This window comes from Denticeps clupeoides, chromosome 4 (genome assembly GCF_900700375.1).
Source record: "Denticeps clupeoides chromosome 4, fDenClu1.1, whole genome shotgun sequence".
Classification (NCBI taxonomy): domain Eukaryota; kingdom Metazoa; phylum Chordata; class Actinopteri; order Clupeiformes; family Denticipitidae; genus Denticeps; species Denticeps clupeoides.
The window spans coordinates 10,653,829-10,675,363 of NC_041710.1; the positions used below are offsets into that span (position 1 = coordinate 10,653,829).

The 21,535-nt window shown below is 40.3% G+C and overlaps 1 protein-coding gene across 1 annotated transcript; it reads right to left on the bottom strand.

The window, feature by feature from the left end:
• Positions 1–528: 528 nt before the first annotated feature.
• Positions 529–19,937, bottom strand: oxsr1a (oxidative stress responsive kinase 1a). Its single transcript, XM_028977870.1, has 18 exons — positions 19,671–19,937; positions 18,789–18,901; positions 15,285–15,393; positions 14,170–14,311; positions 13,151–13,206; positions 11,699–11,808; positions 10,139–10,240; positions 9,038–9,171; positions 7,993–8,041; positions 7,382–7,447; positions 7,165–7,287; positions 6,808–6,843; positions 6,544–6,654; positions 4,772–4,836; positions 4,548–4,600; positions 4,398–4,466; positions 3,141–3,205; positions 529–2,942 (listed from the first exon to the last, which is right to left on the bottom strand). The coding sequence occupies exons 1-18, from the start codon at positions 19,735–19,737 to the stop codon at positions 2,868–2,870; spliced, it is 1,545 nt and encodes a 514-aa protein (XP_028833703.1). The 5' UTR covers positions 19,738–19,937; the 3' UTR covers positions 529–2,867.
• Between the last annotated feature and the right edge of the window lie 1,598 nt (positions 19,938–21,535).

Sequence of the window (21,535 nt, forward strand, 5' to 3'; positions counted from 1 at the left end):
ATTAATATTTAACTCTGAGTGTGACTCAGCTGTACTCAGGCCATGCCCTTGTGTTGCCGCAACCATCCTCTGGATAAAAATCAGCATGGTTCAGTCACTCAGAATCACTTTATCTGTGTATTTGTAATTAATTTCATAAAGTGTTGAATACACTGTTTTCACAACTGTTGGAGACAGAATGTGGAGAATACAGAGGACCACATTGTATTATTGTACGATGGCTTCATCTACTCTCCTCTCTTCCCAGTGTAGTGTAGTGTATTATGGTGTGACTTTGGCTTATTTTTTAAGCCGCTGAAGACCACCATAAACCTATGACATCACAGAGAACTGCATTGTATGGCTAAAGCTGTGTTTCTAAAATACAAAAGACTGCATGACACAACAAAAAAATTGACTTTATCGTTAAGAAATGTATGAACCTTCACGCACACGCCAAATGTACAGATAAAAACACGCCATGTGATAACACCAGGCACACACTGTTCTTTACATCATTTTCACAGAGACAGAGGCAGACAAGGGGTATGACTTGTGACATGTTCAGTCTTTATTGATTATTATTTAAAAATAATTAGGTGTACATGCTTTGAAATCCGAACAACAGAGAAAAGGGAACTATAATACAGTGTTCTACAGTCGTCCATGACACAAATTTGAAAGTGAATGTAATCCAACTCATGTGATACTGGGCTGTAAATGATTTAAATGTCATGGTTTCAGTGAATTGCAGACGGGTTATACTTTAAACAAAATGATGGGCGATATAATAAAAACATAAAATGCACTTGCTATCTGGAGTGTAGCCGGGGTTTTGTTAGAAGTAGCAGGACACAATGGCGATTTAGCACAAAATAAAAACCAGTAAAGGCTGGGGGACGGGGCTCCACTTAATTACATGAATCTGCAGCAAAACAACCAGTCGAAACAAAAGGCATCTGACCGGATTCACAGTCCGCCGTGGAAACTACACATTTTTATGAATCAGGTACACTAGTCAAAAAAAAAACAAAAAAAAAAACACTTCTGTTCTCTTTTAACAATGGCTGAGAGTTGAGACATGTCATGGTCATAAAACTACTACTTATGGGGAGGGTCATTGTGACATCACATTTACATACATAAAGGCATTGGCTACATCAGGGCAAATGTTCTCCATACGCATACATGTTGTTGCGTGCAAACATCTTCATATTAACGCTACACGTATAATAGTTTTGGTTTTACCTAGCCCTTAATTAGACCATAACCAGTGGAGGAATCAACATCGGTTGGACTTTATGCGTTTTTGTTATTTGCAATATAGCATCCTGGACCAAACATTCTTGCTCTAAAAATTGAACACCATTAGATGCCAAATGGGATGACGAGTGTTTTAGTTTGACTTTCCTTGTGGGGGTCATCTTATAGTCAGGCCAAATGAAATCGAGGTATTTACCTCGATTTCATACTTAACAACAACAACTTGATATCCTTAAACAGTCAGCACCACACCACAGTGCATTTTCACTGAGTACTGCCTTCTGTCTCATTTGGATATGAATCTAACTTTAAAATATTGCAGCAGAAATGACATGTAATGAACACTGCTAACAGAAAAAAAGGGTCAGTGGTGTTACATGAAACCAAATTAATCAGATCTTCTATATTCACAGGCAGCCTTTTCAAAACCCCCAATAAGGAGTGCCATGGCGGGAAAAAATCCATATAAGAATACCTATTTTTAAGGCAAAATTGTCCCGATTGTTCAAAGTAAATTAACATTACACACAGCATTTAAACAATTAAATAATTTGCATGACACATAATTATTTGCTTTATTTTCTTAAAATCATCGAAACAATTTAATCGGATTGTGGTTATATAAGATAAAATGCTTGCGATTTAATGATCTAACTGATAATTCCAATCTTTATCAGCAACAACATAACACTATATAACTAACTTGGGTTTTCATTTTAAAAATATATTCCCTGTCTTAATGAATACATGAAAATATTAAAAAGGTATACCACACATAAACCAGAACCCAAATGTAAAAGCCAGGGCAAAAAAGGAGAATTTATGTATTGAACGGATACTAAAACAAGATTAAAGTGATTGACAGAATTAATTCTTTATGAACTCAGAGGCCCATTGAACCAAAGTTAATTTTCAAAATCAATTCATGCAAGTACACTTCATGCAAGTGTTTTGGGGGTGAATGTGCAGTGTCTGTAACTGGGCTTTCCAAGAGCAAGAATCAATGCAGATGAGTAATTGAAATAGAATCCACAAATGTATACTTTTATCTTGATGGGCAAACCGCGAGTGTTACATCCAAACACTCAGGACGAGCGAGTACATGCCCCAGCGTTGAAAGTGATGATGGGTGTTCTCAATAGACTACAGCCACCATGACGAAGTTCATTACAAACATAAACCAAACCACCCACACTCCACTAGACAACAGCAAGACCAAACTTCTCATGTAGTACCACTAAAAATAAGGCATTCTTTTAACATTGACCAGTAACATGAGTTTCATTTCAGATTGTGCAAATGTTTTTTCTTTTTCCCTTTTCTTTTTTTTCTCTTACAAGAACCGCTGGAAATAAAAGTGTTCATATCTAAAAAGAAAAGTGAGTGGATGCTGCTGGTTGTGTCCTTCTACATACATGAACACTGTAAACATCTCAAGTGCGTTTCCTATGAAAAACCGGACTCCAATGCAGACCTTCCCGAGTCTTGATGAGGGCTCTGAATCCTATGTGGTGAGAGGTTACCTTTCTCTTTGGCAGTAGTGGTTTCTTTAGGCCAATGAAAGTAAATACTATGCACCTTGGTGCAACACTGTTTATGTTCTCAGACTACTAGTACTAATATCCTTAACTAATACTTAGCTGGGCAAATCCCATAAGTTTAACATCATCTGGAAGTTCAGAGCCTTCCACACCAGAAGCCTACAGAGAGAAACAGAGGGAGAAAGAGGTAGATGTTCTGATTCAGAGAGCATTTCATAGACACTAATGAACTTAAATCTGACAACAATTTTGTTAAGGTTAATAATATTGGTTATTCATCATCTCTGCTTTTTTTTTTGTTTAAACTACATATCATGGTCACTGTTGATAAAGATAACATCACAAGTAAAAACTTACCAGCTTGAAAGTGACGTTTCTATTTGTCTGAGGCTCATCAACAATTTTCTGCAAATTTGCTGCAACTGTGAAAAGGAGATAAATCATGAAATGTCAATGCCTAGTAATAATGATAATAATAACAAGTCACAATAATAATATATTGTAGTATTATGTTTTTACAGGACAATAAGAATTATTTCAAAAAGGTTGTAAAGAACTATAACAAACAGAAAGAGGAGGTGCTGCATTAAAATATGAATAGCACTAAAACATTTTTTCCCCTAAATAATTGATGTGTCCCATGCTGCAGAGAGACTAATCTACAGCTCACTTCTAAATATGCCACTCTTACGTGAATCTGTTTTATTAAATAATTAATCACAATATCAGTAGCAATGTTGAAACTGGAAGCAGAAAGTATTGTGCCACAGATGGCCAAGGTTCACTGATTTATGTAGTGAGTTCAGACTGGCCCATGTTGTCTAATCCAACAGAGGAGTTTATAGAAAAATCAATCTGGTTCTGATTGAAATTTGCATAGACACAGACTGGTCAGGGTTCAAATGCAGACCTGTGTCCACCATCAAATGCTCTTAAAATGGACACGTTGAGAATCAGAACTGAGCCACAGAGCGACAGAGGTTAATCAGTGTGTCATTATTGTTTCTAGAGTTACCCATAAAATTGAGGGTCAATTTTATCAACACATATAAACTAATTATAACAGCAGATCAAAAATAATTAAAATTAGATCTTTTAACCATGCAGTTGAAGTCATGTGGTTTGTCCACCAGAGGGCACCCTGAAATGCTACTGATTTTACAAATCACAACAATCTACTCAAGCCTTGTGTCATGTGCGGATTTTTTAATAATGTGTTTTGGGTTAACAAAAATCTTATATTTCTAATCTGAAAGACTGGATTGTATAGATGACCTTTCATTTTTCCCCACATTGACTATGTGCCTTTAGGAATATGAGATTCAACATAAAAATGTGTGTATTGTATGTGAATTTAACCTTGTTTCTAGGTGTGCAGTATGTTGATGTGTTTGTACATTGAGACAGGTATTTGTGAGAGTAAAGAGGCAACCAGCTTGTTTTTTTGGTATTGTTTTCCTTAACAGATGTTTATCAATTGAATAGTAAAGGTTACAGGTCACATAGAAGGTTTTGTACTAATTTATTGTGATCTTTTTTTTTTACATCACAAAAGGTGTCATTTTAAAAGAAGTGTGTACACACTTTACATATTCTGTATGCTCCATCACTTACCAATGACCAAATCTCTCCCGTCCACCAGTCCAGCGGACACCAACTCCTGGGAAACTCCATCAGCTGTGTCTGAGGAGGAGCAGTCCAAATTATATATATATTTTATATATCCACTGTAAATGATTTTATAATATTGAAATAAATCCTCACCTCGCCCTGGCATGAACTCAAACCGGATGTCGTTTAGCTCTTTCTTCAGGTTCCTTCATGAAACACAGAAAAGATCAGCTCAGGCCGCTAATAATTAGTGACAGTGACAGTCACCCTGGAGAAGGGTCTTGTTCAGGGACACAATGGTTTGAACCTGTGACTTTGTGGTCTCCTGTTTTTACCCCATGTTTACCCCAGATATTCATTTCATTTCAGATGCGTACCTTAACCTCAAAACCAAGCTGATGGGAGTCTGAACTGCTTCAGGAACCGAAGGGACAGCTGGAGCCTGAGCCAAACAAATAAAAGCACATTAAAATACAGCTCCTGAACTACGCACAAATCAAATAAATAAGAAAAAACGACAGACAAATTGCTGATTGTGGCTGTACGGCAAATCATTTAATGAAATGGATCCAGCTGTCCTGCAATATATTGAGTACTGTTGAATAAGAAGTATATATGAGCAAAGTTTTAGGTTTTATTGGTTATCACCCTGTGATTCATCCCTACTAAACAAATTTCCACAATAAATTTAATTTAAATTCCAACACTCTCCATCTTCTTCATTAGGGGATTTTCCATCAAGTAAGGGGTTTTCAAATATGGGAAAATTGGAAGATTAAAAAAAACTCAATATAACACTGTTTATGTAGCCTCAGTAAGATAGTAACAGAGGAGCAATGATTTCTAAAATGTGCTACACATGACGCATTTGGTGAAAAATATCAGCGATATTTTTAATGAAGAACAGGTTTAAAGTGTAATCCTGCCAGTATGAAAGCCTAATTGTCACTCTGGATAAGGGTGTCTGATAAATACTGTAAATGTAAAATGTAAAGAAGAGATTAGGAAGTTGTTTGTTATATCAACAGCCTTGATTGTCGGCAAACCTTTGGGTCGGGTTGAAAACTCACTGATCTTCGTGAGATACGGGTCATGTAACGTCCAACATATTTTTAATTACTTGCATAAATGCACAAATTGTCATGAACGTATGTTCTCTGAAATTTGTAGGGGATACAAAAAGTAAAATTTAACAAAATATTCAAATAAATTTATGACAATTCTGTAAAGCTTAACTTAAATGACAGAGAGGCAAAAAACTAATCATAAAAGTGATCATTACTACTAAAAAATGTCATAAATGAATCTCTGTGATCAGCTTTTGGCATGATTTCATGATCACAGGCCGACTTATTTTGGTGGCAGAGGGCAGCCAACCTGACTGTACCAGCATGCATTGCAAGCACTAGACTACGGAACGGAAATGAGCGGGTGGTATGTAAATAATTTAATGTTGCCTGTTGAGATGTGTGTCACATGGGGGTTTAGTGTAGGTGGGCATTTGGGCACGTCTCCGTGTGCAGTGCCTTGTTTTAGTAAGCAAAAACTATGTATGTTATCGACTCCACCTCGACTGTTATAAATAAAAAAGCTTTTATTTTAAACTGAACGATCAACAAGCGTTTCTTCCTCAGATTTCGCGCAAGCCCGAGTATAATAGGTCACATCAGGTTCGGGAAAATATTTCAGCTGTAATTTGCCTGACTTTTGAACCAAAGGAGACAAGTGCCTACGGAGGTACAGGAATATGGAAGCAACACACGCAGCACCACATGACGTGGTTCACTATGTAAAGCTAGCAAAGATACTATAGACCTGTGCTAGTTTTAAGCGTTGTAGCTGTACATGTAGAAAAGCATTTATTGCAAAGTATTGGTAACTATGTACTTCGTTATACATTCATGTGTCAATAAGATTTTAATGACTTTTCCAGAACTTTATTATGTTTATTTTGCATTTTAAAACTTTTCAAGACCTGGAAAAAATGTACTTTTCAGGTTTTTAATGACCGTAAGAACACTGATACAAACTCTCTGCAATGCTTTCCTCCATGGTCATATTCTCAGTTTTTACTGCACTCCATTTAAAATTACAAGTCCTCGTGTATGTCTGAGACATAGTGAGGTATGGACTGTTCCAGACAGCTGACCTGGTTTGCAGGGGCTGGTACTGTGGTGTCCACATTCAGCTGGGCCTGAGCTGGGTTGGGATGCACCAGGCCCGCGGGCTGTAAGAGGTAGGATGGATCTGCAGCGAAGATCTACAGAGACAGCGATTCAGTGTAAGAAGCAAGAAATACCCTTATTACTTGCAAGTTGTAATGAGTTACTAAGTTGTAATTAGTATGTCTTCAGATAAGGATCTATGTTCATTATATGTATATTATTATGTAGCCTGATCTCTGTGAACTCACCTCAGCTTGGGTCAGGTCCTCTTTCACTCTGGGCGACTGTCAGACACAAACAGAAACAGATCCTAACAGGATTCCAAACACTAAATACTTTACACACACACAAACACCAATATCTGTCAATATCTGACTTAATTCCAAATTTTACACTATCCATCCAAGATCCTCATCATAAAGAATTGGAAGGAGATGGCAGAAAAGCAGCACTAAGACTGAAACTGTTCACTCCCTGGAGGTCCAGCACCAGAACATGGATACCTGATTTCCAACAACTGTACACAAGTTGTAACATGAAAATGTTGAGCTGTTTTTACTTGTTTGTAGACTGTGTGTTCACATCTGTGTGAGTGCGACTCCTACCCTCAGTGCAGCCACAGCTGCTTTACCCTCTTCACTCTCCACATCGAGTTCATCATCACTCCACTCCCACTCGCCATCCTCGGTCTTATGGAGCCTCCCACTGGAGCCAGGGACTCTCCTCACCTAACCACACACACACACACACACACACACAAATCCGTATATTAACCTCTTTTTTTCCCCTCAAAGGGTCACAGCACATTGCATCACTGCCTACCTTCTTGGACCGCTCCCCTATTGTTGGCGCCCTCTGCAGAAGCTTTTCTTGCAAATATTCATTATTCTGTAGAGACAAAGGGAATGAAATGAGGTTGAGAAATCCACTCATCCCCATAATATTGACCATTCCCGATCGAACCAGACAATTCACCCCCTGACACAGAAGAACATACAGGCCTGACTGACGATCAAAGTACTGTGATGTTTAGCCAATGGCACAGACATGCTAGGCTGACTCAGCAAAGAAATTACTGCACAGCACAGAACCAATCCCATTATCAGGAAAATGCCCTTCAGCGGAGCTCATCCAGGCTGATTCTTGCCTGGCAAAGCAAACTGAACCATCTTACAAGGTTGAAAGGCCTGATGGCGATTTTTTATCAATACTACAAAGCAGAAGTCCTAAAAAATAAATATCACCTTCTATAAGGGCATCTGATAGATGCCGTAAAAATGTCAAATGATCCTTTATGTACAAAGTCCCTGAATATTGTAGAATACAAGCAAAATTACTTCAGGGTCAAGACTGCCTCATTGTCAAAATCAGCACGACTGGTGATTTTATATAAGAGCTTAGCAGAAACAGTTTTATCTATGAAAATGCATTACCTTTGCTTTTGTGAAGAATTTGTGCTTTAACAGTTCAGCTGCTGTTGGCCTGACATAGAAAAGAAAAAGGCAAAAATGAGGACGCCCAAAACCCAGGTGTACTGGTTGATGTTTAAAGAGACCATTATCCCTAGTGTTCTGTGATGGTGTGTACTTCACACAGTGACACCATCCACAATACACAAGTAAAGTACACATATATATATGTTTTTGATAGTCATTGTGAAATACAGCACACAGTGCACACAACAATACTGTCCTCAGTATTTAACAGTGGGCAGCCACAAAAGGCACCCGGGGAGCAGTCAGTGGCACCGTGGTGGTTCGGGATTCGAGTGTTTCCTTACCCGCTAGGCCAACCACTGAGTGAACTCAGAAAACCTTTAATTACAACATTCCCTGCATGAAATCTTGAGTTTGACTGACTGACAGGTGTGCATGTAAATACTGTAATGACAGGCTGTTTTATCATCAATGTCCAAGATCGCACACAACTGTAAGCAATCATCATGGCAACCTGCAGATGGTGCAGAATAATATATATATGTGTGTGTGTGTGTTCCAAACGAAAAAGAGGTAGTAAGCAAATAATAAGAGTGAAAAAGTTTTTTTCATAGCTGTAGATTCTCTTACTGCTGTGAACATCTACCGCCACACATAGATAAGAAAAGGGCAGTTTCCAGATCTGCAGCTGGAGCTGCTATTCTAAACAACAGTCAATATCTGCTGAGCTGCATGAAAACTAATCTACATAACTGAGAAAAGGGGGACAGACTCTCTTTGTTAGACAACACTATCAGTGGTAGGTAATAAATCTGAGGTGATGGGAGCCAATTTGGCACATAAATGAGAAAACCTGGCACCCTGTTCTGCTGACATACACATTTTGAATTACTACATTATTAAAATAATAATAAGAATGTCCAAAATTTCTACAACACAATCTGCTTCTTAAAAAAAGTTAACACGTTCAATAATCATTTCATTTATCACAGTGCAGAAATACTAACATACGCATGAGCTTGTGAACGCATGAAACAATGACCTTTTCTCAGGGTCCTTCTGAAGGCAAAGCGAGATCATCTTCCGGAAGGACTTGCCATATTTCTTCACCATCTCTTTATCTGTGACCCCTGTCTCTAAACAGGGGGGGTCATTCTGCAGGGTAAGCATGAGGACCTGGAAAGAGATGATTTTAAAGGAGACCTCTTAGTGATTAAATCAGTATTCTCACAGAAAGATTCAAACAGGCTACAAGCAGGTGGAACAAAAACATTCAGTTGATCAACTTCCAGCAATTAACACATTGATTTCAAGTCTTCAAAATAATTAGCAGCAGAATAACACTGATTGCAGCAACTTTGAAAAGGTTAAGGGTATCCTTCAAGTCCCCCAACACACTCCCTTAATGGTCCCATGACATGAAATTTCACTTTGAGAGATTATTTAACAATAATATGAGTTCTCCTAGTCTGTCTGTAGCTAGAAATGGCAATAGGTGTTAAAGAGTACTTTGGCCATTCTGTTCCGTCGTTCAGAGAGCAGCAGCTCAGGTGGTTGGATCTGAAATTTGTCCCCTTATGTCATCATAAGGGGAAAGGTTACCGCCCCTTTCTCCTGCTTTGTCTATACAGAGAATTTCCCACCCCTCCTCTAAAAAAAGGAACTCCACCAAACACCATAGCTTGAAAATATGTGAAACATTGCAGTTGCCCTGTGATTGACTAAAAATTAGCACAAATTTCCTTTTTTTAGTTAATTCACACAAGACTGAAGAACCAGTGGGTTCGTTTAATTAATTAATTTAAAATAATAATCGTTCACAAAACAGGAAGTATTGATGACGTCATTTCCACGAATAGTATAACACTTCTATAGGTCACTCTCCTCCTCGTTGGCATTTAAAGGTACACACCCCGAAACAGTGTGTCCTGGGGAAATCTCATTGTGGGACTGGCTCAAAACAGCTGTAATTCTGCTCCACGGCTAAATGTCAGAAAGAGACTTCAGATGCAGTATTAGGGGACCACTAAGACCTATATAAAAGCCAAAAAAAAATGTTGTGGGAACTCTTAACTGAGCAGATAAGGAGTGTCCATTTTCCTAAGCAGTCAGCTGAATAGAAATATATCTGTTCACCACTCACCTTCATAGGTGGGTATTTGTGGTATGGTGCAGCACCTGTGGCCAGTTCGATGGCTGTGATCCCAAAGCTCCAAATGTCAGCTTTGAAGTCGTAACCCCTCACCTGCGTGCAGAATGTGGGGGAGAAGAACCGCAGGCTTCATTAAAGCTTCCAACAAAGCAGCTTCAGACAGCTGGTATAAGACAAACACCTTGTAAAACAACCACAAAAGGGGCAGGATCCACTACCACACACAAGTATTAATTACAGAATTAAGGTACATTTAGTCTCACAACGCATTTCTTACACAAAGGCAATTTTATGTGTGGCAAGAAAGCATTCTGCAATTCAACTTTAAACAGAAATTACAGAACAAATGAGAACTGAAAAGGGCTAGAAGCTCTTAACGTACGTTACGGTCATCCACATGCAAGTTATTTTCATACTCATTGGAATGCCTTGGACACAGGCTTTCATGACATGCATACAGTTGTCTATACATAAGAAAGGTATAATGAACACTGCATACTGCATCGATTCAAAAACCATATGATCACAAAAGTGAGTTAAAGTTAAAGTGAGTGAATAAGATGACTGAATCAATACCATTTTTCCATTCAGGCCATCCTCTCTGGTTTGGTAAAAGCTATTTAATTAATCCAGAGGATGTCCTGTGTTTAGATGGACTTTGATGTAAATTAATAAAGCCATAAAGCAAAAACACTACTTGATATTTGGGCATGAGAGGAAGAAAGGACAGACAGCCTGGTACTGAATAGACCACAGTGATTTGAACTGTCACTGTCAGGAATTGTAAGTATAGGAGACATTAGACAATTCTTCTAGGCAAGCAATTCTTCACTCAGCATCTCATACAAAAAGTAGCAGTGTTTGCACTCGATACAAGTTAAGCCTTAGCACAACCAACCTCAGACAGAAGGACAGACCAAACAGACTTATCCTTCAAAAACGCTGTGTACTCTGACAGGAATGATTTATGCAAACCCTTGTAAAGACTTGTTAAAAGCATTCCTACAGGTGGAATATGACTCATGGAAAGAGGACACCCCCTTTGTTGGAAAACCAGACAAAGGATCCCATGCTGGCAAATTCTAACAGCGTACTAGAGGAAGAATTCTGACAGAACACAGTCTCACCACTACTGTCTCACTACTCAAAGTCGTGGCTGTAGGAGCCCCTCCTGGGACACTGGGTGCAGGGTGGAGACACACACACACACACACACACACACCATCCACTCAAACCTACAGGCGATTTAGAGACACCAATTCACCTAGTGTGTATGACTTTGTACACAGGGACGGCATGCAAACTCCAAACACAAAAGGTCAGAGTCAGGATTCAAACTCACTACCTTGGAGGTATGAGGCCATGTACGGCCTAATACACTACTAAACTATAGGAAATAAAAAAACATAAAACAAGGCTGGCAAATAATGAAGTATGAACTTGAAAGTAAAAAATCTGAAGCATTAGACACAAATTTGCCACAGGTCTGAACTTGTAGTTACTCTCTTGATCAGTGAAGAGGGGAATCAAAGGCTTCTGGGAGCCACCCACCTGTTCCATCACCTCTGGTGCCATCCAGCATGGGGTTCCCACAAAGGTCTTCCGCACCTTATTCCTGGTGATATCCCCTCCAGTGGCTAAAAAGGCACTCACCCCAAAGTCTGCAGTCATCATGACGTGTAGGGAACAGAAACAGGGAGGGTGTGGTTATTAAAAGTGCAGTAGCTTGGCATACAGGTCCCTGTCATAACATCACCTCAAACACACAGTCCATGAAGATTTTAGACAGAGCAGTTCTTTCAGACACGTCAGATCTTTCACAAGATCCTCTAAGGAGGACAAATACAAGTTATAAAACTGCTGCATCCCTCTTCCTTTCTGGATACAATATTTTGTATGCTGATGCCTAATAGGTTCCCTATTTTGATTTTGTTGCTTTTATAAAGGTCACATTGGTCCCCTTATCCTGTATCTGAAAAATCTTTCTGAAATTGAGCCTTGGTGCAGAATTACAGGATGTGCCGTTTCCATGTGTATCACTTTAATTGATAATGAGGAGGAGGAGGGAGGCGGGACGAGGAGGAGAACGACCTATTGAAGTTGAGGGGGCATTTGCGGAAATGACGTAATACATTTACATTTACAGCATTTATCAGAATCAACGTAATCAACACCATTCTCAAACCACAATGTTTGCCACAAACAGGAAGTAGTGTCTGGGTTTAAAAAAAATAAAATAAAATCTTGCATGATGGAAAAAAAAAAAAAAAAAAACACTTTTCACATACAATCACTGAGCAACTGCAATGCTTTGTTTTCCAGACATGATGGTTGCTGGATATATTGTTTTAGGGGAGGGATGGAAAATTCCCTGGGCGGACGAAGCATGAGAAAGGGGAGGTAGCCTTTCCCCTTATGATGTCATAAGGGACCAAATTACAAACCTGACCATCTGAGCTGCTGCTCTCTGAACAATGACACTCTTTATACATATCGGAATTTCTAGCCGCTGCATGACCATAGACAAGCTAGTGGAACTAGCTTAAAATCTTAAATAATCTCACAGTGAAATTTTCACAATGGGGAACTTTTAAAACACACTGTGTTGTACGTTAATTGTTCTTCCACATACACACAGAAATATTTTAACATTGGTATTTAATTAAAAAAAAGTTTAACTTTTGCAGCTCATTTTGAAACAAACAATTACAGGCAACAGTAATAAAGAATTTTGCTTATTGAAAGCAACAAACATTTTGTAAAGAAAATTGGTAACAAAAAGTAGATTTGTGCGGCCAATAAAGTTAATCTAGACTTAAAATGACTGGTTTAACATCAGCTCTCCCAATGCTTGTTTCATCTGGCCCTATAAAATGACCAACACTGTGTACACAGAATCCACACACATGGACAACGCTCATATTAGAACCACCATTGTCTGAATTTAATCAACAAATGCATGTTTTCTTAAAAACAATAGCGACTAGCAGTTCCATAACTCGCCTGCAATTTGTACCGAACCGTCCTCCCCTAGAAGGATGTTTCCAGCCTTCACATCCCTGCAAAAACAAAAGGAATCGAATAACCATAAATAAATCATTAAAATAGTCGGACCACAGCGCTAAATTCAGTTGCAGTAATTAGTAATTAACAGCATCATGTTAAAGAGATGGCTGTGTACATTTGGTCAAATCTCAAAAAATCTTACGCAGAGAACACCACTAATTATTAATGTTCACTTCATGCAGTACCAGAGTCAAACGTGTAGCTATAGTAGCAGGGTGATAAAGGTTGGGCTCATCACGTGACACACATGACGTGCGAGTACTGACAGTACACTGTTCACAAAGTGAAGTTACATAATGCAAACCTTTTCTTCAATTATTTATGAAACAAAGAAGAACATTCGGCAAATGCTTCTTAACCATGCACCTCATGCCCTCCCAGCCAGTAGGTTTTTCATCTTATCAGTGACAGTGTAGCATTGTGCACTAAAACACGTACTGCCAAGCAAAAATGTGTCGTACACATGGGAAAGGGTCATGTGACTTGCAGCATTTACACTGGGCGTGGCGGGATGGCATGGTGACTTGTGGCCAGGAGAGTGTGGTCTGACTCTGATGGTTCTGGCTGCTTGTACCAATGAACTGTGTCTGTGACCGTTCATCAATGCAATTGTCCAAGTCTAGGTAAGACACTTTCAGAGGACACATAATGAGAAGACATAATGGGGATCTTGGACAACCACAATCCATGATTATGTACAATTTTCGTATTATGACAACACTGCAGCGGGCTGGCAGTCAGCACTGGGACGTCCCAGGATGGGTTCCGGAAGCCGCAACCCTGATCTGGGTTCAGCGGTAATGGATAATGAGTAAGTTAGCCTGTAGCAAATATGGGTTAATGACATTACATCATTTTAGAGCATACTGCCAGCCCTTTAATGCGTAAACTTTTTAACAAACAGCTAACGTCTCATAACGGTGAAACATTTGAAGCATCCAGTCCCACAGCAGTACCTATGAATCTGTCCGTTTTTGTGCAGATAGTCCAATCCCTCCAGCACCTCTTTGAGGATAGTGGCGATGCTCGCCTCATCCATAACACCGGACTTGTGCTCCCCCCGTGATATAATGTACTTGATGAAGTCCAGAACCGATCCTGCAGAGGAGGCCAAAAGAAGTTGTTATTTTGTTTAGTGTGGAGAGATGTGCTCAACAGCAAGAACTTTAACCTGTAGAGGCAGGTGATGGAGCAGAAGGATAAACAGTGGTTCCAACGTTCCACTGCTATTGACTAAACATAAAACCTGTAAGTACACACTCCCCAGGCAAATCTTTGGACACACCTACTCTTTTGCTGTTATGGACACTAAGATGGAGCCATTTTGAAGAATCAAATGCAGTATTTAGTATTTTTGGTTGCAGGAGAAAGTGAAGTATATCTGATGAATCTGTTTATCCAAAGTTTTTGGATAAACAGATTTTACCTTCATCGCTTCAATATTGTCATCATCAATAGTAGCTTCATGAGATTCTCATTAACATGAGTGAATGATGTGAAAGTGTTCAGCATAAACCATAAACTATCCCCATTTTCTGCTTTGGAAAGCCTCAAATGCTCAACTATTTGCTTTGTTTGCAATATTTTAGTCCTGTGTCATCAGTTTTGTTCTATAATGTAAAAAATGCAAGGCCCAGAAATGAGTAGGTGCGTCCAAAATTTTGACTGATAGTGAAGATATCAGTGAACCCCATTTTATGTCACAATATTTTTATTAATTGTATTAAAATGATTACAGTATTGAATGCATGTACTCTACTCATTTTAGACAGAGGATGTCTGGAGTCACACCACATCATTCAAGGCTATAATTTAATGAACCTATGAGCAGCGCCAATGTGTCTTACCACAGAGGACGTGTTCATACAGTTCATTTCTAGGAAACACGGAACATCTTCTGAAGTTTTTTCATTGCTCCTTGTATTAAGTATTAATAGAATGTAATTCTTTGTAAAACACGGCATAGGGCTATAACAGTATACTGCCCAGCCTAGAGATTATACTAGAGATACTACAGATTAACTCACTTAAAAACTGAATAATTGTGTTTTTAAATGAGCACAGTTCTTACCCCCACTAAGGAGCTTCATCACAAGCCAAAGCTCATCCTTCACCACAAAGGAAGTGTAGTAGGACACAATATTGGGATGGTGGCACTGACTCATGGCCTGGATCTCTTTCTGCACACAGAACATTTATTTCAGACAACACTTAAAAAGAAAAAAAAATGCAACAAATTAATAGTTCCTGAAAGAAAAATGAATGTATGACCTAGTAAATGTGGAATACATATAGAAAATATAATGTTATGCAATAATATAATTACCTCAACTTTTTTCATACATTTACACAGATCTCCCAACATCCAAAGACATGCATTAAAAAGTCTCACAGGTTTTCAGGTGACTGAATCTAATAGGGGTGTTCAAGAAAAAGGAGCAAAAGCCTCAAAAGCCAATTATCCAACCCAACACATCAACTTGAAACTCACAGTGGACATAAAGGCTCTTTGCGGGCAGAGCCATTAGATCAAGGGACGTCCGGGGAACGTGAAAACACACTATTACTGTCAGAAAGCCATGGTCCACTCTCACTCAATCCATCTCATCCAGTTCACAAAGCAGCAACAGTACAAGCCACCGAAGATGCTGGTGTGGAAGTTTCAAGTATCTTGCCAATGCGGGTGATGCTTTATGTAATGAATGTCTGGAAATTATGCATTGTGCAGCATTAAAGCATTGTGCTTTTATATCTGTGTAAAAACACAAAACTACTATCAGTCAGCAGCAGATTTAAGTGAACTGAAATTAAGCCCTATTAAAATTCTGCAGTGTAATTTTAACTGCCTGGGAATTATCGTGGGATTAACAACATCTCATGATGATCGCTTTAAATATCATCCCACAGAATTACTTTGTTTTGAGCGACTATCGTGTGACCCATTGTTGTTTAGACGCATCTGCCAAGTTACCCTGTCATTCCATTGCAGAGCTACATAATGGTTACAATACAGTGTGTTACATGGCAGTGGGTGATAAATAGTAGGCAGTAAGTGAACATTTCCGGTGTACTTGACTTATTGGAAGCAAAATAAATAAGCAAGCATTTGACTGACTAGGACTAGCTGTGATGGCTGGGACATAGTGTCTCCAAAAACGCAGCACGTGTAGGATGTTCCTGGTCTACAGCAGTCAGTACAAGGAAGGTGACTCAAGTGGCTATGGGTCATGGATATATGCAGGAAACACATGTTGTCTGATGTAATGGAACAGCTACTGAAGCTTAAATTACTGAAAAATTTGAGTGCTTGTTCAAATACAAAGAGGATGCATATATTCAATGGGCACGTGGGCATCAGAACTGGACCATAGCGCAATGGAAGAAGGTGTCCTGGCCTAACAAATCAGATCCTGTTTATTAAGAATGTATGCTTCGCTTACCTAAGATGCACCAGGATTTATTATAGGAAGAGTCCTGCATTCATCTGGTTATTACTCGTACCACCTACCGAAATGTTTTTGCTGATCATTGTACAAAACATTCATGGAGACAATATTCCCTGATGCCAGTGTTATCTTTAAGCAAGATAATGCGCCCTGCCCAAATGCCAATAAAGCATATCTCCACAGAGCTCTGCCCCCCGAATGTTGGCAGTTGAAAAAGTGAAAGTAAAGTGAAGTGAAAGTAAACTGAAAACACATTGTGCACACAACAAAATGTGTCCTCTGCTTTTAACCGTCACCCGTAGTGTGTTAGATTCGAACAGGCAACCTTCTGATTACGGGTCCGATTCCTTACCCGCTAGGCCACCATTAATAATTGGCAAATGAATATTGGTCTATTAAAGAACCTGCTGGCTTCACTACAAAACACTTATACACTACTCACAATAAGTCAGGATGTCATACATACTGTGTTTGTTGAACGAAAGACATTTTTGGTATAGGGAGCCAATTATATTGGGATTATAAACAACCCTCATTTTGTGTTTTCCATGTAATGGTCTCATTGTGTACAGGTGGCCCTTATATTGGGGCCAATACCAAGACACAACCTTTCTCAATGTGGCATAAATTTCAACATTCTGTGGATATATAAAAGCTCGTGTTGTCAGCAAGTCACTCGAAGTTCATCATTCAAACAGTCAAAAAACACACAACGTCACTTAACGGACGAGCAGAGTCATGTGGCCATGGCCACCTTCGAGTCGGTGGCAGGCAGTCAGATGTTGCTCGTGAACTTGGTGTGTCTCAAAGAGACCCAGGAGTGGAGCCCCACGAGTGACAGACCACAATGATGACCAGTAGCTAAGGACCTGTGCACTCTGACATTATTATGCAACTGCCACACAGCTGCAGGCCTGTTACGAGATGCGAGGGGTACTAGGGGTTCCAGACAAACCATTCGCTACCGACTCCACCACTTTGCCTTGAATGCCATACGACCAGTGCAGGTGACTCCACTGACACCAAGACACCACCGTGAATGTTTGCAGTGGGCACAAGACCATGTGACCTGGACAATGCAGCAGTGGGCTACAGTCCTGTTCACTGATGAGTGTCGCGTCAGCATTGCTGGAGAAGGCGAGGTGAGCGATGCACTGAGGTCAACATGGTCCCCAGGGTTTGCTTTGGTGGAGGAGGTGCAACAGTCTGGGGAGGCATCACCAGTCAGCACAAAGCAGAATTGGTTATTGTACATGGCTCAGTCACTGCATGTTCTTACCTCAGAGACATCATAGAACCCATCATCATCTTTCAAATCCGCCAGCACACCCCCAAATTTCTGTTCATGGATGATAATGCTCCACCATATCACGGCAGAATTGTCACAGCTTGACTTCAGGAAGTTGGAGTGCCTCGTATGGTACGGCCATCATTGTCCCCTTACCTGAACCCCATAGAGCACGTCTGTGACCAGTTGAATCAGAGACTGAATGATCGTACCCCACCCCCACATGACCTGGCAGAACTGCGTGTTGCACTTGTGGAAGAGTGGAACGCATCGCCTCAGAACAACATGAAGAGGCTAGCGAGGAGCATGAGATGTCGCTGTCAAGCTGTCATTGTGGAAAATGGTGGAAACGTCTGCTACTGACATTGTCAATCTTTATTATTTGGGGCTATCTTTGGGGTAATAAATATAAAATGAATGAAATCTGTGTTTCATTATTAGTAATATCAAAGGGAACATTTATTTATTTCATTAAAATAGGAAGCAAAATAGGAAAAGCACTCATGTAAATAACAAGATCCGTAACTTATTGTGAGTTGTGTAATTCCATCCAGTCTCAAGAGTGAAGGAATAAAACGACTGGGCATTTAAACACAGCCAGATCTTTCCTTTTTACCGTCGGTGCCAATCTAATCCAGCCACCTCAGACGTGCTGGTGACTGGCAAGCAACCTGAGTTACGTCACAAGCCCCATCACTGGCAAAAAGGTCACTAATTGAGTTGACAGGACATCTCTCTTATGCAACACCCGAAATGGTGCCGGGTCCAGCTGTTGGGCTGGATTTTAAACAAAATTTCAAACAAATCAGTGCAGAATGTCCTGATGCTATTAACACGTTACCAGGAGTTCGTCCATGCTGGTCTGGCATTTCTCCAGATTAATGCGCTTGATGGCCACCCTCTCCTTCCTCGGCACACAATATGCTGCCTGGACCACGGCTGTGGCGCCGCTCCCTAAAACCAGCACAAGAGAGAAAGATGAAATAAAGGAAGCAGACCCCACCCCACCCCACCAGACATCAGATCAAGATCCAGCCTGGCCTGGGTCCCTGACCGAGATCATTCCTGTTCGTTCTGCTGTAATTCTGGGGAAACCCGGCAGGGCTGCTGTGACGCGCCTTGATGCATCATGACTCACCCACACTTCTCACCTTTGCCTTCAGAGGCGGAATGCAGCTACTACAAACCCCTTTTCACCTTTAAACCGAGTGTCCTGCGCGTACGGCAGTACAAGCGAGATTCTTCCTAAAAAAACACATCAGCCTGCTGGTTAACGTGGTGTTGTTGTGCATTCACAGCCCACGTTAGCGTGATTGGAACAAACCTAGCCTCCCATGCTAAGGTGGTTATCTCCACCTAGGTTGCAGATCTCGTAAAAAGCTCCAGTCCACCACATTTAGCCAGAAAGCTAACGCTGCCCGAGAAATGTCTCCGACAGCAGCGGCAACGACCGTATTCCACTGTTTACTCGGGCTACGAAGAGCCACGTGTGCCCATGTTCGGTTTAAATGCAGAGACTGGTCGTGCTCAAACAGAATATGAATGTGACAGGGGAAGCTCCAAGCTAGCTGGATAGCCGCTAAATTGCTAACTAGCAGAAATCAGTACACGGCATGCTAAGACCCCCAAGCGACGTGGGGCTAAGCTAAACTGCCAGGGGGCGCCCGGACGCGGTCGCTGCCTGCCGCCTGTTTCCATTCTCTCCCGCCGGCTTCATACCCACCGATGACCTCCTTAAGCTCGTAATCATCCTTGTTGATGGACCAAGTTTGGGGGCTCGGGTCCTCCATGGAAGCTGGAAACCTTGTTGCCTTTCTCGGGCGTTACTCTTAACTTGCTTGATAAGCCAGAATAGATTCCTCACAAAAAAAAGGTGAGTATTCCTCCTAGATCCAGGACAGTAACTACTTGGCCTCCACTTCTTCCTTCCCAGCTTCTGTCAACCAAAACTTTGCCACTGGCGCTGCATTCCCCGCCTTTCATCCCTCTGAATTTGACAGGGAGGGGTTGAGGAGAATCTCCATCTTGGGTGCGGCAATCGTAAATCACCGGGGCAGACGTTGCAGGGATGACAGGGGAACGTTTGGGTCCCTCTTAATCAAACAGCAGTGTTGTTGTAGAAATATAATCCTCGTATTGCTGTTTTGGCGTGACAGTTCTTTTTTTAGTTCTTGATGTAAAACAAGAAGCCACAATACAAATGGAGCCTAGTGACGCCAGCCAATCACTTTGTTGTATTGAAGGTCGTCATGCTGCGCAAGGTGCCAGCGCAGCCCTGGGCGGGTCGGGATTTACCAGCAAGTCCAAAGTGATCTTTTCACTGCACTCTCTACAGATCTCAGGAATCCTCGTGGGATCCATTAAACATGGATACCAGATGTAGAAGGGACACCGTTATAGTCCAATTCAATAATAAGAAAATGGAAACCCCCAAATAATTATTTCGGATTGTAGATAACACAGGTTTTCCTTACATTAAAGTCTACAGTCTCTCAATGACCAGATAAGCAGTTAATTTTAACTGCTACTTACGCACAAAGAGATAATTATATTTAAATAGCTAAGATTAATCCTCTTCATTTATTGATGCTCTTTCACAGAAGTGTTAATCCGTGTATGGGTGTTCACTGGATCTTTTAGCACTGTGCCAGAATAATATAATTATTAACTGTACAGAATGATTTCATATATAAGATTCCAAAATTTAGATAATAATCTAAAACTACACAATGGTCTCAGGTGGTGTCCTTGGTCTCCGAAAACAAGTACGGATTTAGGGAATGTTGGCATTTCCAGGCACAGTATACCAGCCCAATGTTAAAGTGCACTCATGCCAGTGCTGACTATGCTCTGGGAGTAAGCCTGTCATGAATGGGAGTGCTGAACAGTACAAGAACATGGCTACCAACTACTCCAGTCCTCTGTGTTATGCCACTCTTAACCAAAATGACATGATCTGAAAGGTGACACTAACTTACTTTTATTCGGAACATACATCTGTAGATCTTGTAGGCCTACATCTGTAGACCTTTAAAATGATCTCTAATAAGCGGTGCAGCACACAAAAGAAAATTGGTAAGCGATTACAAAGTTAGGTATGAAGTGTTGGTTGGTCAGAGGTTTATTGTGAGTAGACAGATGAAAAGTCTGCAGAATCCAGGTGGTTCTGTTATATTTGGTTGTAAGAAAAGACTTGCTTTCAGCAAGCCTGCTATTGCCTGGTTTTGCTATTGCATATAATTAAAATGTAAGAGATGTGGCCAAGCTGGCCCAGTCCAAATGACCATGTGAATTGTTGTTAATTGAATGTGTTAATATAAATACATTTTCCCCCTGTGTGGGCTCTGACCTTTGACCTGTCCAGAGACAATCCCTAAATAAAGAGCAAGATGGACATTAATGCACGATTAGGGGTTATGTGCTCAAATACGCATAGAAAATATTTAAATGTACACTACCATGTGGCACACATTTCATTCATTTTAAAATAAGCTATTACTTGTTTGTTTTAATTGATTGAGTATAAATGCAGCTATACATAAGAAAACAGATTGCATAACTGCTATAATATCATGTGAATTTGACATA